Genomic DNA, 19,420 nt, shown 5'->3' with positions numbered 1-19,420 from the left:
TCCAGGCAGTCCCAGTCCTGGCTCAGTACAGATTTAATAGTGCTATGCAAAGAAGAACACAGGGACATGCCTGGGAGGTAACTGTATCATGGCTGTCCCATAATCAGTATTTTTAAAATATATACTTGAGTCTGACCTTGCTTCTTAAGGAAGCCTGTAACAGAAGTGACAATTTTGTTTCAAGCTGAAAAAAATATGACATTCACCACTAAATGCAGATCTTGACTTCTTCACAGTGAAAAAAACAGAGAGGGAGTAGTACATCGGCTTAATTTGGATCCCCCCTCTTATTTTCCAGTTCCTGAACTGAAAAATCATTTTCTCATAAAACTTCTGGTTTTCAGTTTTGCCAATTGGGTAAATCCTAAAAGCAGCACATGAATTTTAAGTGACAAATATTCCTTTCAAGTTACAATTTCAAGCAGCACACATCAACATGCGACTAATGCATTGCGTTTTTCTATTAGCGGTTACACTGTTGCAAACCCAGTTTTAAATAGCAACACCTCATGTAGCCACTTAAAAATACACCTGTAATACGCATTTCCCATTACCTATTTTGAAAAGTCTCCTTTCACTCACAGAATCCCATTTTAAAGGAGAATCCCATCTTGGCACTAAACTGTGGGAGTCCCAGGTCTAAATTTTAGAGTTAACCTGTAAGAAACAAAATGTTCATTTCTTGAAAGAAATACTCATCAAACAGTTATATAAAATAATAAATGATACTGTATATGCTTTCATAAATAGTTAATTGATTTCTGAGGTCCAACAGGTCAACAGATGACTTAAAAGAATGGCTCAAAGCCACAGCTTGTACCTGGCTCTAACCAGACCACTACAAACTAATTTTTGATGCACCCTTAATAAAAGGCGTGAGACTTCTTGGTGATTCCACTTGGCCCTTAGCAAAAAAAGCCAAAAAAATCCCGAACCTTATTATTTGGTTACAAGTAATAGATTTGCAATTAGAAACCAGGTAAGACACACTGTTATCTTTGGGTTTTCTTTAAGACTCCTTTCATTAGTCACCTGTCAGGAAAAATAAATGGTTCCTCAGCTTCCTACAGAGGGGAGGAAAGAAAAAAAAAAAAGAAATGAAATCTAAAAATACACTTTGAAGTTCCCTGTTTTGCTGATGCACAAAGCAACACAAAGGCCCATACATCCCTCGGCTCCTTGCAGAACCAGATACCAGCAAAAAACTCTGCTAAGTCTGTCTTTTTGCTTTAGTCTTGAAGGGAATAGCATCAAACATGCTATTATTTGTAACAGATACCCAGCACTGCATTGCCAAAATAAAAGCACGTGCTCTGCAATACACCAGTAAACAACACTGCGAGCTCCTAGAGCCCACACAGGGCTCATGGCCACTCCAAGCCCCACCAGCCATCCCCATCCTGGCTAATTAAATATAACGCACCTGAATAAAGATTTAAGCCTACAGAAGGCATTTCAGAAATCCACTCTGAAATTCTGAGAGATTTCGAATGGTCGGTCTTCTTGAAAATCAGGATGTGCATTTAGGCTTTTACATAAAAACTGTGTTTTCAATATGTTTAGAGTCTTAAGACAGAGAGCAATGCCTAACAATAATTCCTAAAGTATTCAGGCCTGTGGTCATGCACACTGGGAGGAACCTAGCTGATCACAGACACTTGGATAATCTTAAGAGGCTAATACCAAACATAATAAATAAATAAGATATAATAATGTGCTTGGGAATAAGATTTTTCAGTTCATGTTCCTACATCCAAAATTCAGTCTCTAGAGGGGTTCAAAGCTACTAGTTAGATACCTGACACAGAGCCTGAATTTAGGCTATTATGAAAATCTTAACTTGAAACAGACTTTTGAGTAATTGTTTTAAATCTTGGCCATGCCTAAGAAAGCAAAAGAAGGAAGAAGAGCCATTGAAAACCCTTTATAAGAGTAACTAATTTGCATTTAAACTTGTGGAGAAAATTCTGTAGTCCTTTTTAGGTTTATGCACACAACCATGCCAGAAAACATCCAACACTGGAGAAAACATTAAAAGGAATTACTCAAAGACAGAAAAAAAACCCAGAAGACCTGGTGTTCCTACCCCCTTCATGTTCCTAAGTCCCGGCATGGCTTGTGTTTGCTTGTCTTGAGAAGTTAACTGTGCCTAAAAAACTACTGATGTTCAACTTACACAACGTATTTCTTCTTGTATTGAAGGTTAATGAACAGCACTTGCATGTACTAGGGTTTTTAAATACCTGCAGGCAGAGCTTATGTTCAGAAGCATCATATCCACCCATAGCTACAACTCAAGTACTACTGCATTAACTGATGGTCACGTCAATTAGGGACTACCTTTAGAGAGAATTTTTGAACACGCAGAGAAAAAAAAAGGTTATATTGCTCCGCAAAATTTACTATAAAATTTATTTTCATCTAATTTTGACATGGGACCGTGCCAAAGCTCGTGGATCTGAAGGGAGAGCTATTTTTGTCTTACGGATATGAACATTGAGGAATGGGTTTGTGCATATGTTCCTATTCCAGTGATAAATAAATAGGAGGGGGGTAAGGCTGCAGCAGCTTGCACATGAAGATGCTTATCCCATTTGTGTGGATGACATAGCCCTACACCTGCAGGCTGCTCCACTCATCAGACAACTTCAGTTTTCCCATGTGCCAGCCCTTGGCTGACAGCACTGCTCTTCTACTCTGCACTACCTGAACCCTCCAAAAGTGGAAAGAACTCTGAATAATAAAGATTTTGTGGGGCAGAAAGACCCTGCAGGCCCTCAAGTGGGTTGAGCAGAGCTGACTCGCGTGGCTCAGCACTGTGAGGGAAGCAGGCTGTGTCACCTCCAGATCTACCCAGTGCTTACGATCGGGGTGCAGGGTTGGGCTGGGGCACAGCAGAGCTGCCTCCAGCTTGCCCTTGCTGCTGGGACCAGAGAAAGCCCTCGGTCAGCTCTGGGAACGTGTGGTGGTGGTTAGGAGCTCCAGCGCGGGCTAGTGCTGGCCCTGGCAGTGCTGTGCCTTGCTCACTGTGCCCATGCTAAGCCCTTGCAGGACGAGGCTGTCTCCAGATGCAGAAACCCAGGCTCCTCCACAGCAAAACAAAGCAGTCATGCGTGATGGAGGGCAAGCCGTATCAGAAGTGGATTTTGGGAGAGGTAACCTAACTTTAAAGACTTTTACATGTTCCAAATAAAAACAAAATGTTTCATTCAATGGACTAATGCTGGACAAAGAACATCCCTAATACTTTAGAGCATGAGCTTTTTTTCCCTATTGCTTCTCAACAAACTCTGCACTGGAGATGATAGAGGCCAAATCAGATAGTTCCATTGCTGCTAAATTGTAGAAAACCCAAAACAACAATGGGAATTGCAAAGCAGCAGCATTCCTGACCATCCCTCTTGCAGGAGGACAGCCTCGGAAATACTTTCAGAAATAATAATACTTTCCATTATAAAATATATTCAAGGTCTCTAATCCTAATCTTGTAGGATCTCTCTGATATGGAGATTGCATCCCTTGAAGCACCCTCATTGAATTGCAGAGACACCAGCAGGAGAAATATTCACGGGACAGATGCTCTACGGCCTGAGGCTGAGACCTGACCTCAGTTCCCAGCAGCAGTGGAGAGCAGAGCCGGGAAACACCGAGACGGAGATAAGGACACAGCCTCTCCCCGTGGTTTTCCAGCTCCAAGCCCCACATCGGACTCCTCAACACTCTGTGCAGCGCGTGAGGAGAGGCACGCGTGAAAATCCCAATGTACAACAGTTAGCTCAGAGGTTTAGCAGATACGTGAGGTCAGGGCACTGCATAAGCCAGCAAGAAATGCTGAAGATAAGGATGCTTCAGATTCCAGCTGCCTCTTGGGCACTATGAGAGGGGTAGGGCTCTCCAAAAACACATTCCTCCACTGGGAAGCTGCAGCCCTGAGCCCTCTCCTGGCGTCAGGTAACTAAGCCCTTTCTTTGCAAAGCAAAGGCTGCTCTATTCTTTCCAAACAATGTTATCATTTGGCAGCAGTGCTCCTGCTTATCTGGCAGCTTCAGCATTACCCAGAATGTGGAAGAACTGGGCTCCACAGCAGCCTCTCCGCCCGGGGGCTCTGTGGTGGGGAGAAACCCCACCTGGCTCGCAAAGAGTCTGGGCATAGCAGAGAAACCACAGCTCCCAGGCTGAGGATCTCCTCCCACGGCGGCCCCTGTATTTTCCCTGCACCTCAAAACTCACTGCTGTTCACCCTGCAGCCCCTCTGGGGCTCAGCACCAGCTGTGCAGAGTTAGCAGGAACCACACAGTTCACATCCAGCTGCCGACCTTGCAAACACCTAGGTTCGACTCCTCTGGTATCAGCTGTCCTTCTGGCATCAAAACCACTGCAAACAGGCCCGATCCAAGAGCACAACAAATACTTGCTTGTTACCCAGACAAATATCTCACTGAAGGTGAGGAACACCTCAAAAGAGAAAGAGCAGCAAACTGGATTTCACCTCCTTACAACCCAGCTGTAGCCCCACCTCAACTGGTGTCCTTCTGGCAAAAGGATATAATCTCAAAACCTCTGCCAAGAAGGGCAGGACATCCCTCCTTTGGACTCAGATGAGGAATGTGACACCCAACAGCGACAGGAATTGAATCCTAATGTGCCACCCCCCTGTAGCCCCTCTTCCTTAGGCCACTGTCCCCCAGGGAGGTTGGAAGTGCAGTGCAGGCTCTTCATCTGCACCCTCACACACCAGGGGACAAAGGGCAGTGGGACAGGGAGGCTCTGTTCTCCCCTGGATGGAGGCAGGAGAGCAGCACAATGCAACCAGAGGCACCTGCCTGCCCAAAGAGCAAGAGCTGCAGATGTGCAGCCACTGACGAAAACCACAGCTCTTAGCATGGCGTGGTTAATGTGACCTGACACCTCCTGCAGCAACCACTTCAGCTTCTTCTGCTGCGTTACACAAGGCAGATGCCTTCAAGACTCCACCAGGTCCTGCAGCCACAGCTCTCCAGGTTGCCCATTGGTGCTGTCTGTCCTGCCCTGCAGCACTGAGCATTGCAATGCAGCCACCCAGCTCATCACTGGTGCCCGAAACCACTGTCAAAGGCCAGCTGCCACCACCACCAGGTCTTTGCACCACCACAAGACACATGCACACCCCTCAACAGATCCTGCCAGGACAGCCACCAGCAGGAGGTAAAACTTTAAACCACCGCAGAAAGACATGCTAACTCATCAGCCAAAGGCCCGGCTCTGCTTGTTTTGGAGAGTAGCAGTTTTGCATTGAAGACAAGGAGTCCTGGTTTCCATCAGCTGTCCAGCAGAGACCTCAGCCTTGTAAGAATCTCTCTAACACACCAACCACTCCAAAAACTATACAACACAACCAACTGGGACAGAAGCTTGAAGAGACACTGTAAAATTGATTAGTGGTCAGAATCATCAGACCATAAAAGAAGCTCCAGCTGTGCTTCTCTTATGTATAGAAAAATGCAAGAGGCAGGGCTCTATTTAAAATTAATCCCTCCTTTTTTTTTTTTTGTTTACTAAAGCCTAAGTTACTATGGTTGACAATTAAGCTCATTATCCAACTCCTTTCTTTTCTATCACCCCAGTGTGTTTTTTCATAGCCTATGAAGAAGAAAAAAAAAAAAAAGAAAAATTCCAATAAGTGCTATTTTTAAATGAAAAATGAAAGTTTACAAAGAGGTCAGGAAGGTGTTTTAACCACTCAACCTTCTGTTTTAAGACCCCTGCAGAGGACTCAACACAAACAATTCCTTTTAAATTAACAGCAATTTCAAGTCACCCTGCTGCATGTGAGCTCTAAGTTAAGCGCTGGCCCAAATGTTCTGCCAGATCCTTGGCATTAAGTGTAGGAGGGCAAGAGAAAACAAAGATTTAAATTTTGGCTGTTTAACTTCTGCAAAAATCACTGTCAGCCTATATTTTTCAGTTCATACAAACCCCAGCAAAGTATATTTAAAACAATAACTGACTTGGAGGTGAGCAGTTAAGAAAAACTGCAGAAAAAAACCCATAATACAATGTAACTATGTGACTGTTCCCTATTAATCATTAAGCTGGGTGCTTAAGGTATCCCATTAAGAACCATGTCCTTATGGTTCAGTTTTAAAACTAACCCATAGTTTTTGCAGATGCTTTGGCAAAATCACTAAGAACCACCCCTTTTAACAGTTAAAATACTCCCTCACTGCAGATGTCTGCCTTACCAGAGGCTATTTGCCTCCCCCCAACCCTGGGTACCACAAAGAGCCCACTTCAAACAAGTTTTTGTGCCTGGGTACCACGAATGTCAAGAGCAAAACCTCAAAGCCACAACCAACATCATGATCTGAGACCTTAAGACAACATCCCCATTTCTACCTTTTGCATTTGTCACCCTACGAAACAAAAATTCATAAATCCACCACAGAAATGCTCATTTCCTCCATTTTACATATTGGGGAAAAAAAAAAAAAAATCCAAGCCGGTAAACAAGAATTCTCCATAGAAGGAGCAAGAAGTTGCCTGGTTGTATTCCCAGCCAAAGCCAAGCCAATCTGCAGTTACATCAGGTTGGGTTTAACTCATCTAGTCAAGTTCTAACCATTCCCCCAGCCTCTCTGGGCCCCTGTTCCTGTGCCCGATTACCCTCGCTGTGACCATTTCTTCTCTAACATCTCACTGAGAAAGCTCTCACTAGTATCTCAGCTGGAGCAATACACAGGAAAAGGAGCCCTTCTCATTCCCACTGTGATCATTTCTGCCTGCATGCTAATTTGTAACCTAGCCAAATAAAAGACAAACTTGGAAGTTGTTTTATTGTCATTTTTCTGTCCTTTGGCAGGATGGGCAGCGCCAACGCGGCACATCACTGCCTTTCTCCGTACGTCTAGACAGACAATGCAGCCCAGAGAGCCTCCAAAGTGCACAAAACTCCAGGCTTTTTCAGGATGACTTCATTTATATTGCTATCTTACAGGGAAGAAATCCAGCAACTATTTTTGGGGGAAACAGAAACAAACCACTAGATTCATGCCTTGTGCACAGCCACACCAAATAGCACCACACGGCTTCATGGCACATGGACCGGCATCACTCTTGGTGACAGTCCCGACATGCAGACACCCTTCTTCTCCCCAGTCCCCAAAGCCTCATTGGTCTTTACCTAATTACAACTCCAGCCAACTTGCTTAACACCACTATCATCAAGAACCTTTAACAAGCACCAACGATTCCATAAATCTGCTTTTTATGGCACGGCAGAAGCCTAATTACACATGATTAAATTCTGTCAAAAATTAAAGCCCACACACTTGCTCTAAAATTGAAATCAGCCCTTTTAGGTACCAAATAGAAGCAATGCTAACATTTCAAAGACATGGTGGCAACACAGCTGAACCAGATTACATTACTGACCCTAAGCAAATCAAGGGCATTCCTTACTCTTCCTTTGAGTCCCTTTCCTTTATTTTCTGTATATGCTAGTGTTCTAAATACAGTCACTTTGACCCATGCCCTGAACTGTGACCATACAAGTCCCAAGCATTAATGAGCAATGCAGCTCAAACACCTATTAAGTCCATACTACATGCTGCTCTTCTATTGGGAGTCCCCTGATACTTTCTTAAGCATAGTATGTTTTTGAACCTGACTGCAGAGGTTCGGAAATGTTTTGCTACAAGCCTTTTTATTTTTGTGACAACACCTTTAATGAAGATTGAGCTTTTTAAATAGAAGATACACATCACTTAATTTTTACAAAAATGAGCATTGTAAATGAAGCACAACCTGTGTGTAAGATGGGACAAGGTCTGTACAAGATACATACCATGACAGGAAACAAAATCTAAAGCAAGCACATCTAAGATATTTGAGGATTTTTTTAGAGAAGAAGCATCGTTTCAGCAAAAGGTAAAATTGCACGTTAGAAGTGAAGGAACGTTTGTGGTTGTGAGTCCTCTAAAATTGCCCAGGAAGAGGTTCATCACACCTGGGGAACAGCAATGATACAGCAAAATCATGGTCACACGGAAAACAGAGTAGGTACCCCAAGAAGATGGAACTAAGGTGGAATACTGGCATCGCCTTGCCCTCCCAGCTCACCACAATGTGACCACCAAAAGCAAACCTCAAACCCCAAGCGACTGCCCAGACATACCCCTGCTCTGGTCCTCAACATGGATGTACACCTACAAAAAGGGAAATAGCACCTGACAAGTTCTAAAGGGACTTCTTAAATAATCGCATAAGAGATCTTTCGCAGCTTAACAAGCAAATATTATCATTAGGTACTATATTTTTAATTACATGCATATATGTAACAAATGGATGAACGCCTATTATGTCAAACCCAGGCAGCACCCTTTTACATACCTGATCTGTGCCTCTTCCAAAACACTGGCATTAAGGAACGTTCTTCTTGAATAATATGAAAAAATGGGCACAATAATTGAAACGGGTTCCTCTATGCATTTGGGCTAAAAGGCCTTTCATCTCCCCCTCCTCCCGCTCTCAGAGCTAGTACCAAGTGCAAGGAGCAAAGAAACACTGCGCTCAAGAAGGCTGGGGTGAACCTAGCCTTGCAGTAAGTAACCCGCATCATCCAGCCTCAGTGTCCCGCAGCACCCACACCCTGGGGTTCCCAGACTGGCCGTGGGACCCAGGAGTACTGTGCTTGGGGGGTGGATGGAGGCTGCCTTAGATGACTAGACATCGGGGAGGGGGTGGGGGGAAGCCAAAAACCAAAAAACCCCAGACAAAAACAAAACCAGAGATGGCTTTGTGCCTGGTGTGGCTAAAGAGCTGCATTCTGGCAACTTATGAGCTTGCTCAGTGCTGCTGACAGGAGGAAAAAGAGCCAGCAGCAGGGAGCAGCCATGTTCCCCGAGCAGGGCTGGGGGAAGATTCTCTCTGGGGAATTCATACTCACCTGGCGGTTTCATGTAATATTGCTCAATATCAGACATGTCCGTATGCAGCGCACAATCGAGATAGTGGAGGATAACTTTTCTACTGAAGTAGTACCTCATGCCCATCAGAAAGATGGGCAAACAGCAGGTCAGCAGGAAGGACTTGGTCACAACAAAGCATATTACTATGGAGATAAGGAAGAGAAATAAACGATACCTGTCAGAAAAGAGAATTTAGTGTTGATTTCGGAATACAAACTCATTATAAAAAAAAAACAAACAAGCACAGACAAAATATACATTTGCAGTACACACACAAATCACATTCTCGAGATTATCGTGTTAAATGATGGTGTATCGCACCGAGATAACCTCGGAGAAGTTTATGGGGTGCTTGGAGAGAGCCAGTGGGGAGGATGCTGCCTTGCCACGGCAGGACCCACCGAATCCCCTCGCAGAGAGGCTGGTGGGGACACCGGGAGCCAGGCACACCCCGGGCCCCGCTCTGCTTTCCCCAGTGAGGCCGAAACACGGCTGGGGTGGAAAAGCCCCGCTGCAGCCACAGCGCTCCGCAGCCATGTGTCTGTCACTGCGGCATTACTATTTCCATCACGGGAAGCACCGACTCCCAGGGAAGGCACCCTGCTCGCCTCCATGGCGGGGTGCTGCCGAAGGCCTGGGGGGCTTCTGTGAATGCCCCCGAGATGGCGGGTGCCCCCGGCATCACCCCTGCCTCCCAGAGCCGCCAGCTGCGACCCAACTGCCTGCTGGGGAGGGGGGGGTTGCCCCTTCAGCCCAGGGCTCCATCCTCCCCCCTTAGCTGGGGCATGGGGCTACAACCTGTCGGCAACCACCAAGGGCATGAGAAATCTGCCCAAAGCTTGCGGGGGGACACACACATATTTGTAATGATTATTTGCACGGGGGTCACACTACTTGCACGGAGAGGAGGGCACCTTGCAGGCGCTATTTTGGGCATGCAACTCCGAGAAGTGAGCCCCCTCCCCGGCTCGGCCCTGTTGCGGGGGGCGCTAAGGGGTAAGGGGGGGATGCTCCGCTGGCGGGCCCGGCCGTCTCCAGGCAACGCCGGCACGCGGCGGCCGCACCGCGCCGGGCTGCGCGGGGGCGGTGCAGTGCGCGGTGCAAGGCGCGCACCGCTCCCCTCCACCGCACCCCCCACGCACCCCACACCCCCTTCCCTCCCCGGCCTAGAATAACTAGAAGGACGACTCTACCCTCACCCCCGCGCAACCTACGCGGCGACTCCCCCGCTTAAAACCGCACTGCTCCCCACCCTTAAACCCGCGCAGGGTCGCGTATCCCCCAGCGGCACAAGGCTTCCCCCCGCCGCACACCCCGCTTTCCCCACGGGCTCTCCCCCATCCCCAGCCCCCCCACTCCGCAGCGCTGCGGCTCCGCGGCCGCTCCGCACCGCCCCGCACCGCCCGATGCTGCGGCGCTCCCCCGGCCGCACCGCCGCAGCGCGCCCGCGGGTCCCCGGCTCCTCCCGCCTCTCCGACCATTTTGTGAAGACCCGGGGAAGGGGAGGGGGGGGAGAACCAAACAAAAACCCGCGACCCCCTCCCCCAAAAGGGAGGGGATACTCACCCGCCAGCAGCCCGTAGAGCAGCTGAGTGAGGGGCTGCTGCTTCAGCCCCCTGAACGCCGTGTTGGGGATCCGCTCCATGATACCCTCGTAAAATATGCGGCGCACCACCTCCTGCTCGGAGGGGTGGAATTCGCGGATATAGACATTATCGCGCCTGGGGTCCTCTTTTGGGGAGCTGAGGGCAGGCGGGGGGGAGGAAGGGGAGCCCGCCAAAGAGGGCCACATCTGGGAGGAAGAAACAATGATCGTGTCTTTTTTGGATCCCGGGATTGATTCATGATCTTCCGCCACAATCTTGGTCTCACAAACCATCTTGGGAGACAGACAATGCATGCAAACCGGCCGCGGGGAGGGGGCGGAGGAGAAAAACGGGGAGGGGGGTATAAAAAAAAAAAATTAAAAATTAAAATTAAAAAAAAAAAAAAAAGGGAGGGGGGAGGGGGAAGGAGCGGGGCGCGAAGCAGGGACGGAGACCCGCCAGGCAGCGGCGGCGGCTGCGCGGGGCGCGGAGCGGCGCGGCCGGGCGGGACGGGAGAAAGGACCTCCGCTGCATTTTGGAGAGGCATTTATAGGGCGGGGGGGGCCGCGGGTCCCCGGGGTCCTAGAGCCCCCCGCATTGGCTGCGCGGGGTCGCCATGTGATCGGGGGGGCGGGACGCCCCCCCTACCCCTTCCCTGCACCGCCCCTTGCAAATTACTACGGCGCGTCCCTACGCGGGGGGCGGCGGCACCCCGGCTTCCTCCCGGGGGCTCGCAGATCTCTACCCGCATACACCGCGGCATAGGGGGGGGGTGTTATTCATTCATTTACAGCGAAGGCGCCATCCGCCCGGTAGCTTTCTGGAACAGTCGCTGCGGGTGCGCGGCGCTGCGCGGAGCGCTGCGGGAGCCTGCGGGGCCGCGGTTTGGGGAGGAGGGGGGGGGGCCGGCGTCGCTCGCACCGCACCGCACCGCGTCCCGGCGGGCTGCGGCGTGGGCTGCTCCGTGGTGAGTCATTCACCGCGGCGGCGCGTCCCTGCGCAGCCCCAGCGCGGCGCTCCGCGGGGCGCGGAGGGGCTTTCCCCGCCCCAGCCACCCTGCGCGGGAACGGTCGGGGCGGGGAGTGCGGCCGCGCTGCCCCCAACGCCTCTGGAGCCCAAATAAATCCCCCCACACCACCCCCCCCGTCGGTAACTTTTCTTCCCGCGCCCACGCCGCTGACGGTGCGGGGAGTGCGGCCGGCCCCGCCGCCTCCGCGCCCCTCCGCGTGGCGGAGAGGAAAGGCGGGGCGGGGGGTGTGTGTGCGCAGGGAGGAGGACGGGCTCCTCCTCTTCGCAGGACCCGAAAAGCTTCGGCCTCTCCCGGTTGGAACCGGCCGGCATCTGCCCGAGGCATGCGCCGTGCACGGCCGGTGCAGGGACGGGGCGGAGGCGGCGGGATGCTGGGCAGGGAGCCGGGGTGCCCCAGACCCCCCCCCCGCTCCTTCTCGCTGCTGGCCCGGGCTGCAAAGCTGCGCCAGCCCCCCCCTTCTGCGAGGTGCAACCCCCGACAGCCTCATCTCTGCCTCCCCCACAAGCTTCACCTGTGCACCCCCCGGGAGGTGCACACACCCCCACACGCCCCCATGCGAGCTTCAGCTGTGCAAGGTGCACCCCGAAAGTTTCATCTGTGTCTCTTCCTCCTGCTAGGTAATCCCCCTGCCAGGGGGCACCCTTGCACCCACGCCGCTTGGAGTTACATCCTTGCATCCCCCTGCGAGGTGCACCCATGCACCCCCCGTCCAAGCTCCATCCGTGCATCCCCCCGGAAGGTGCCCCCCGCCGCCAGCGAGTGCAGCTGTGCCGCTGGATTTGCTGCCCCGGGAACTCGTGGGGCACGTTTTGGTCCTCAGGAAGATGCACGGTGACTGGATCTTTGCTTCGTGCTAAAGCTTGATCTCACTGTGATGACTTCATTGTGGTTTCATTGCTTCACTTTTCTATTAAAAATTGTTCAGGAGCAAGAGAGATGAGAGAGGGGGAAAGATTAGGCAAGGGCTTGGAAGCCTTCCCCCGCAGGGGAGCGGTGCCAGCACCCCACAGGCGTGAAAAGCTCCTCGGGGGGCTGCGGGACCTAGACGGGGTAGGACGCTGCAGTGCTGCCAGCCTGCTCGGAGGGACAGGCACCGCAGGGCCTTGCTAGCAGCAGGCTCAAGCGCCTGCAGAGTTCCCATTTCTAACGAGCATCTTCTGCAACTGCAGCCAGAGCAACCCCCAGCTCCCAAAGCCTGCGACTGTCTGAACCGGCGATCAAAATGTACGATTATAAAAGACGGCCCGGCGCAGGTACAGCAGCAGCCTTGCTGTTCTGTGGATGGGTTAGCCAAAAGAGCAACATCTCCTGCTCGAGAGTGGAGCCTCCCACGGGAAGGAGATCCTCCCCCGGGGAGACGCGAAACATACAGCATCCCCACATCCCCCCTGTCATGTCTCACCTCAGCAAGGATCAGCAAGGACTCCTGCACTCAGGAGATACCTGGTAGCCCCAAATTCACCAATGCAAAGGCAGAGTCTGTGGATGGGGAAAAAAAAAAAAAAATCAGAGCAGTGTTTGCGTTTGAATTCTGAAAGCTTCGGGCCAAAGATAGGAGGTTGCTGTTTCAAAAATATAATTAAAATAACGCTTAGTTTCCATATGCCTAGGTTAAGTAGGCATTTATTTTTGTTTTATCCTTTCTAGTCAGATGCATTGCTTATTTATGAAATAACTACAGTAATAAAAACAACCCATGTCTTTAAAAAACCCCAACACTGCAGTTATACAACAGGCAGGGGAGCTCCCAGTTCCAGTCCCAGTTTATGGAACTGAGTGTTTGCAGATGAGTTATCTTTAGAAAGGCACTAAATACTTGTTTACTATTTATGCTGCCACATTTGAGCATCTTTTGAACAATAATTAGTACCCTCTGTTCCCCTGAGGTGAGGGGGTACCATCATCCTCAGCCACAGAGAGGGAACTGAGGCACAGAGGGACGCCAGTGATTTATGCACCATCATGCAGTAACTCGAAGAAGACACAGGCACCGGACCAGATTTCTTGAGTCCTTCTCCGCTGTCTGAATGCCAAACTTTGCCTTTCTCATTGCAAAGCCAGGATTTCGGCTTTCTCTGTAACTGGGGGTGAAGGGAGGCTCTAGGGGTGCCGCTGCACGGTGGGGAGGAGGGATGGGGAAGGCGCAGACAGCCATGACTGACCGAAGCAAATGTCAGTGAAAATCAAGGGCCTCGCAGAAATCCACTGTAAAAGCCAGTCAGGTTCGCAGACGGCACGTTTGGGCCCCTGGAATAAAAAGGATATTGTTAACAGCAGCTTGGTGGCAAGGCAACTGCTCTGCCAGGAGCTTTCAGTCTTTAAGAACGCAGTTGTCATCCCAAGTCACTGAGGATTTTGCTCTTGGGTTTACTCCCGCTCCTCCAGGACCTGAGGGTAAATCTCCCACGTGTCATGACCGACTGCTGAACCTCATGGATAGAACTAATTTAATTAAGATGGACAGTTTAGAGTCTGAATGTCATGCCAGTGCTCTCAGCAGCTCTCACTGCTCAGTGTAATGAAGGAACTTGTGGAGAAGTTTGATCCATTGGTATGGCCAAGAAAAAAAACTGGGATAACCAGGGCAGATTGCGCGGCTCTCAGGGCTGAGAATGTCTGAGTATTTCAGTAAGAAACATGCTTTGTTTATTACTGAATAGACTGATTTTGCTTTGGATGAGCACATCGAACCAGTAAGCCTTGGAAACGTCATTATTCATTCTTCCCAAAACTGCAGCTCTCATATTGGGTCAGGGGGAGTCACTTCCCTTTACGGGTGGTAGGAAGCACCCGGCAGATGTACAACAGAATTATCACTTCCCCTACTGGGAAGCTCACACCCCGCTCTTGGTCTGAAATTTTAGAGTTTCTATCCAACCCTGGGCTTTGAATGACTTGAAACATCTTTTTCCAAATAAATTTTACAGTAACTCTTGAAGTAATGAGATCTATGTGACCTCAAACGAAGCAAACAATTTGGGATGAGCAGTTACTCTTGCAGAGCATCTATACTTAAAGAGGGGAACACCAAGGCAGATCCCCTGCAAACCTTCTTGACGCACTGCTCAGTATCTGCTGGGCAAGGAGAGGTGCTGCTGTCTCTATCTTTCTTTTGCAAAAGCTACAAGCAGGCACAATCCTTTGCTCATCAGAGGCTGTATCAATCAACCTCAGCAATTAACTGGTTGACAGCAAAAACTGCCCCAGGTTATATTAATGCAGTGATTCCGGAATGGCTCATCCCAGCAGGATGAGGCTGGCTGACAGGGCTGCCTCCCACCCTGTCCTTTGCAATGTCTCCATCAGCGACTGAGGAAGGAAGGTATTCAGGTTAAAAGCTCTTCTTAGCTACCTCCAGGTTCTCCTTCAACCTGGACCTTGGTCATTTCAACTGTCTTTTCCACACTTGACCTGAGATGCCCAGAGCAGGCTGAGCCCCCCCAGCACCACCGGCTGTTTGGCCACGGCAGCGTCCCACACCCTCCCGCTTTACTGGGCTGGAAAAAAAGTAAAAGCTTCTCTGTTGACTGCATATGTGCATATGAATGTGAGGCATTTGCCTAATAAATTTCTTCCTAAAGGGGGATTAATTAGCATCCCAAGATTTGCTCTCACTTAGCTCCCTGACTGCAGCAGCTCTGTGGCAGCTTCTCTTAGGGGCACTTATTTCCCACTGAGAGCACATTGCTGGCCCCTGTCCCAACGCACAGACCCCCGAGGCTGAGGATTCACAAACCTTTTGCTCAGGAGCTGTCACCCACCGTGGCACCCGTACCGTGGGAGTGGTTGGCAGTAACCACGCACACATCCCCGTTTCCCTAGTCCTGCCATATGCCGTGACCCATTGCAGCTCTCTCCTTCCATGGCTGTCTGGGTGCCATGAATAATAAGTCACTATAAAACCTGATGTGCCAAATTATTTCCAACTTGTAAAACTGTGTGAATCGGTAACAAGGGGCCAGAGATGGGATCCGCTGACAGATGTAGACCTCTGCCAGGTGGACCTTGGTTTTGGAGCTGACTGCCCTCTGCCCCAGGCACAGTGAAGGGGGAAAACCAGCTTCTTTGGAGGCACGGAGCCTCCCAACCCAACGAGGACCTCTAAAATAGATTGGATCAATCATGTGCTAAAAATGGTTGAGTTTGTCTATAAAGGGAGTGCAGGGTGACTAGCTCAACCGTGGAAGTCTCCCCAGGGGATATCTGAAAATTAATCTCTTCCTACAACTTTTTGGGGTTGAAAGAATTTTGTGGATTGTGAATAAAATACAAATGTTTCCCTAACAGCGTGCATGCCCACAGCTGGCTTTATCCTCTTCCAAACAGGGGTTTTGGAACTTGCATGTACATTTAATGTACAGTAACATTTATAGCAAAGAAACTCCACTCTAGATCACAGCAACATTAAAATCTGAGCTATGCAGCAATTATCTGGAGATTTATCTAGAGCATATTGGTGCAACTGTGAGGAATACTTTCAAACAAGGAGAGATTCTGCAGAGATTTAAAGCATCTTCAGTTAAGGAGTAGTATTTCCTGACACTGAGTGTGATGGCTTGGGGAGACAACACATCTTTCTTCCTGATAATATTATTGCTGCAAGCTTAGATTTTTAAAAATTGATTTTTTTTTTTTCTCCAGATTTTACCAGAGACTTTCACTTCAATTAGCTGTAAGAGACAGTGCTGTGCATGCAGAGCAAGGCTCTGCGACGCACGGGAGAGGCTGCATGGGGGTTGTGTTGGGAGCCCTGTGCCATGAAGGAGGGACCAGGACTGCGTGTGGCCTGAGGAAAGCTGACACCACCAGAGCTTTTCTGCACGTGGGAATAATACAGGTGGTGTGAGCCAGAAAATGCTCATTTCTTGGGGTTTTCATTGCAGGACTTTGCACCTTCATTGTAAATTAGCAACACTGCTTTGGAAAATTACCTGCCTCCACAGTCAGTTCCTTCTCTTGCTGTAAATAACCTCCAGCCACCCGAATTTTGTCTACCTGATTGGGTCAGCAGGGTAACGCTACTACAAAATTTGCTGTATCATGAACAGCTCTGTCAATGTATATCCATCTCTGCTGAGGAGGAAGAGAAGAACATAAGGTTAATGACTGTACTTTCAACCAACAGCTATTTTGCTGGCATTTTTAATGGCAACTGTTTTAACTAACGATTGCCAAAGTATGGCTGTAGCCTTACGATCTTCTAAGGAGGCTGACGGGACTTGAATGAGCAGCATCTTATTTACCCCTCTACACGGCAGGTGCGGCAGCCTGACAGCAGGCAGGGGGAAAGGAGTTTGAAAAGGGCCCAGGGGAGGTAAAATGAGGAAAACAGGCAAAAAATCGCAGCAAAGAAGAGATGAGGATATTTTGTAGCAAGGAGAGGGACATTAGATGTCAGAACAACAACAGGTGGAAAAACCTCAAAATATGACTAAAGGGTGCCTGACCAAAACGAGCTCTGCAATGATAAGGCAGGAAAAGATGTGAAAAGGTTATTTGGGGTTTTCTTGGCTACATTTGGGAGTCGGTTCTGCTGCTGAGCAAAGGAAAGTCACATTTTCAGCTTGGCCTGCAAGGCTGTGCTGTAAATGCTTGCAAGGGCCAGCAAGTGCCCCCAGCTCCTCCAGCAGCAATGTGCATGTTGCCTCAGGGAAGGAAAGATTTATCATCCCCTATACGGGCTGGCCTCATGTCAGAGCTGATTTTACACTGTTTTTTTCAGCACTTGATCCAGGCTGGGATTTTCCTTCCTTACATAATGCATTTTATCAAGGAGCTGAGGCAAATTTTCAGGTATTTCCAGTTTTCCTGCTCAGTGATGCCTCCAGGCCCCGATGCTGCAGGGCGAGGGCCCCAGGTCCCCTTCTCTCTGCACATGGGGTGGGAGGACACTCGCTCCAGGCACTGCAGAGACCTGGGCTCCTCCTGGAGGAGTAAAACCTATGACAGGGAGAGGCATCTGGCTGATCTCCCCTTTGCTGTCTGGGGGGCCTCAAGCTCTTAAAATCACACTTCCTGCAGCTGCCTGTTACTCTCTCCTCTTCTCCACAGATATCTAGGCACCAATGAGCCCAGCATCCTCCTTGGGACCAGTGTCAGCATGTGGAGAAATGTTGGGCATCACCAACTAGGGTCTGCAAAGGGGTTTTTGGAAAGCTGGGGGCAGCCTCCAAGCTGGTTGCAGGCAGCAGTGCTCAGATGTGCTCCCTGTGAAGGGCACACTGGACATCCTCTGCTCTTCACCCCTGAAGGTCACAAGTGGGGCAGAGGGACAGCCCCACCGGGGCAGGACAGGGTCACACGATTGGTTTTCTGCATCAGATGAAGACCTGCCCTGAGAACAAGGAGTCCCCCTTTCTGAGGGTAGCCTGAATCTGCTGTGAAGCTCATGTTGGTTTTCTGTGTGTGTGCTGCTCTGATTTTAATGGAAACATGGCAAGTGCAGTATATTTCTTCTTCATAAGCCAAGAATGGTGGGGTTCACATATTCAGGAAAGCCATCTGCATTTTCTATCACAGCCCCTTGCAAAAGCCCATCATTTAAAATCTCATTGCTCTCCCAAGCTTGTGAAAACAGCAATGCTCCTTTTGTGGGCCTGGCCATCCTTTTCCCTACACCATTCTTGTGCCTCCTTCCTCTCCAGCCCAGCCCTGAATCCTCATGCACCAAGAAAACATCCCGTACCTCTGGCTCCTCTGAGCTCCTGTGCTGCCTTTCCCCCCCTCCAGAGCATGTGGCCCACCACAGCCTGGCTGAATTTTGGTTATCTTTTGCCCAACCTGAACTGAAAGCTATCTGGGGGATGTTTTGCGGATATGTAACATGGCAGTAAGTCTCTGAAGCTCAGTTAATAAAAAGCTGCACTAAGGTTTTGCTTGACTCCTTGGAAAGCAGACAGTGAGGCTCCGATGACTCTTGCTCACTTTAGCTCTGCTTTCAGCTCTCCCTTCATGGTGAGTTCCACCACTGTTATCTGGAACTCCCAGCCAGAGCAGGGCAGTGTGTATGATGCGATTGTAGGTGAGGAGAGTCACAGGGGTATATCCCAAGTGAGACCTTCAGTCCTAAAACATCTGAGTGGAAAAGCCTGAGATCTGAGTGTGGGTCAGACATGAAAAGGTGGTGACAGTGCCCAGAAGCAACAACCCTGGCAGCTGCCAAGCCCTTAAGGTATCTGTCTCAGAATGGCCAGGATCTGAAAAATGAAAGAACAATGGTCCTTTTAGTTTTCCTTCTGTTCTGAAACTGAAAGGAGAGGTTTGACTTCCCCCTCTGACCAGGGCCACCACAAGTTAGTGGGGGATGCTATGATCCTGGGATGCCATATGTCTTTTAAAATGGAAGTCTTAACAACTTGTGAAGTTTAGAAGACCCAGTAGCATTTTCTTTTCCATGATGATGAAGTTGCTATATTCATTGCACTGGGCAAATTCACAAAACGCATAGTGATATCCCATGGCATCGCAGCCCAGAGCAATGAGCACAGCCTGGCACCCTGCAGAGGCCAGGACAGGGAAGAAGCGATCCTGCAGTCCTGGCTGGATAAAACTGGGCTGAAACACAGCTGATGGGAGCAACTTGTGAGCCACTGCTGTGATCCCGCATCCTCAGTGCTGATGCTGAACTGCCCCCTCCATGTCAGACAGCTGCTGTGTTGTGTCCGTCTGTTTGTCAGGCTGGGAAAGTGGTTGAGCCCCTCTCCAGAATGAAAACTGCTGTGCAAAGACACACTCACACTGCTATCCTGCGGTTCACAACCATGTCTGAACTTGTTTAAAAGCAAAGTCAGGGCAACAAATGAGGCAGGGGCCAGAGAAACAGTGATGGGGATACAGGCAAGAGATGCAGAACTGGAGCT

The 19,420-nt window shown here is 49.6% G+C and overlaps 1 protein-coding gene across 1 annotated transcript in view; it reads right to left on the bottom strand.

Annotated features, from left to right (window-relative positions):
• Positions 1-10,967, bottom strand: part of NAT8L (N-acetyltransferase 8 like) — a 29,343-nt gene extending 18,376 nt beyond the window's left edge. Inside the window, exons 1-2 of the mRNA XM_074903730.1 lie at positions 10,512-10,967; positions 8,924-9,088 (exon numbers count right to left, since the gene is read on the bottom strand). Coding sequence (XP_074759831.1) covers positions 8,924-9,088; positions 10,512-10,845 — 499 coding nt within the window. The 5' untranslated portion in view covers positions 10,846-10,967. The remainder of the gene's footprint in view (positions 1-8,923; positions 9,089-10,511) is intronic.
• Between the last annotated feature and the right edge of the window lie 8,453 nt (positions 10,968-19,420).

This window comes from Athene noctua, chromosome 4, assembly GCF_965140245.1.
Source record: "Athene noctua chromosome 4, bAthNoc1.hap1.1, whole genome shotgun sequence".
Classification (NCBI taxonomy): Eukaryota; Metazoa; Chordata; class Aves; order Strigiformes; family Strigidae; genus Athene; species Athene noctua.
Note: the sequence above shows the minus strand (reverse complement) of the source record. Positions and strands in the feature narration are given on the sequence as shown.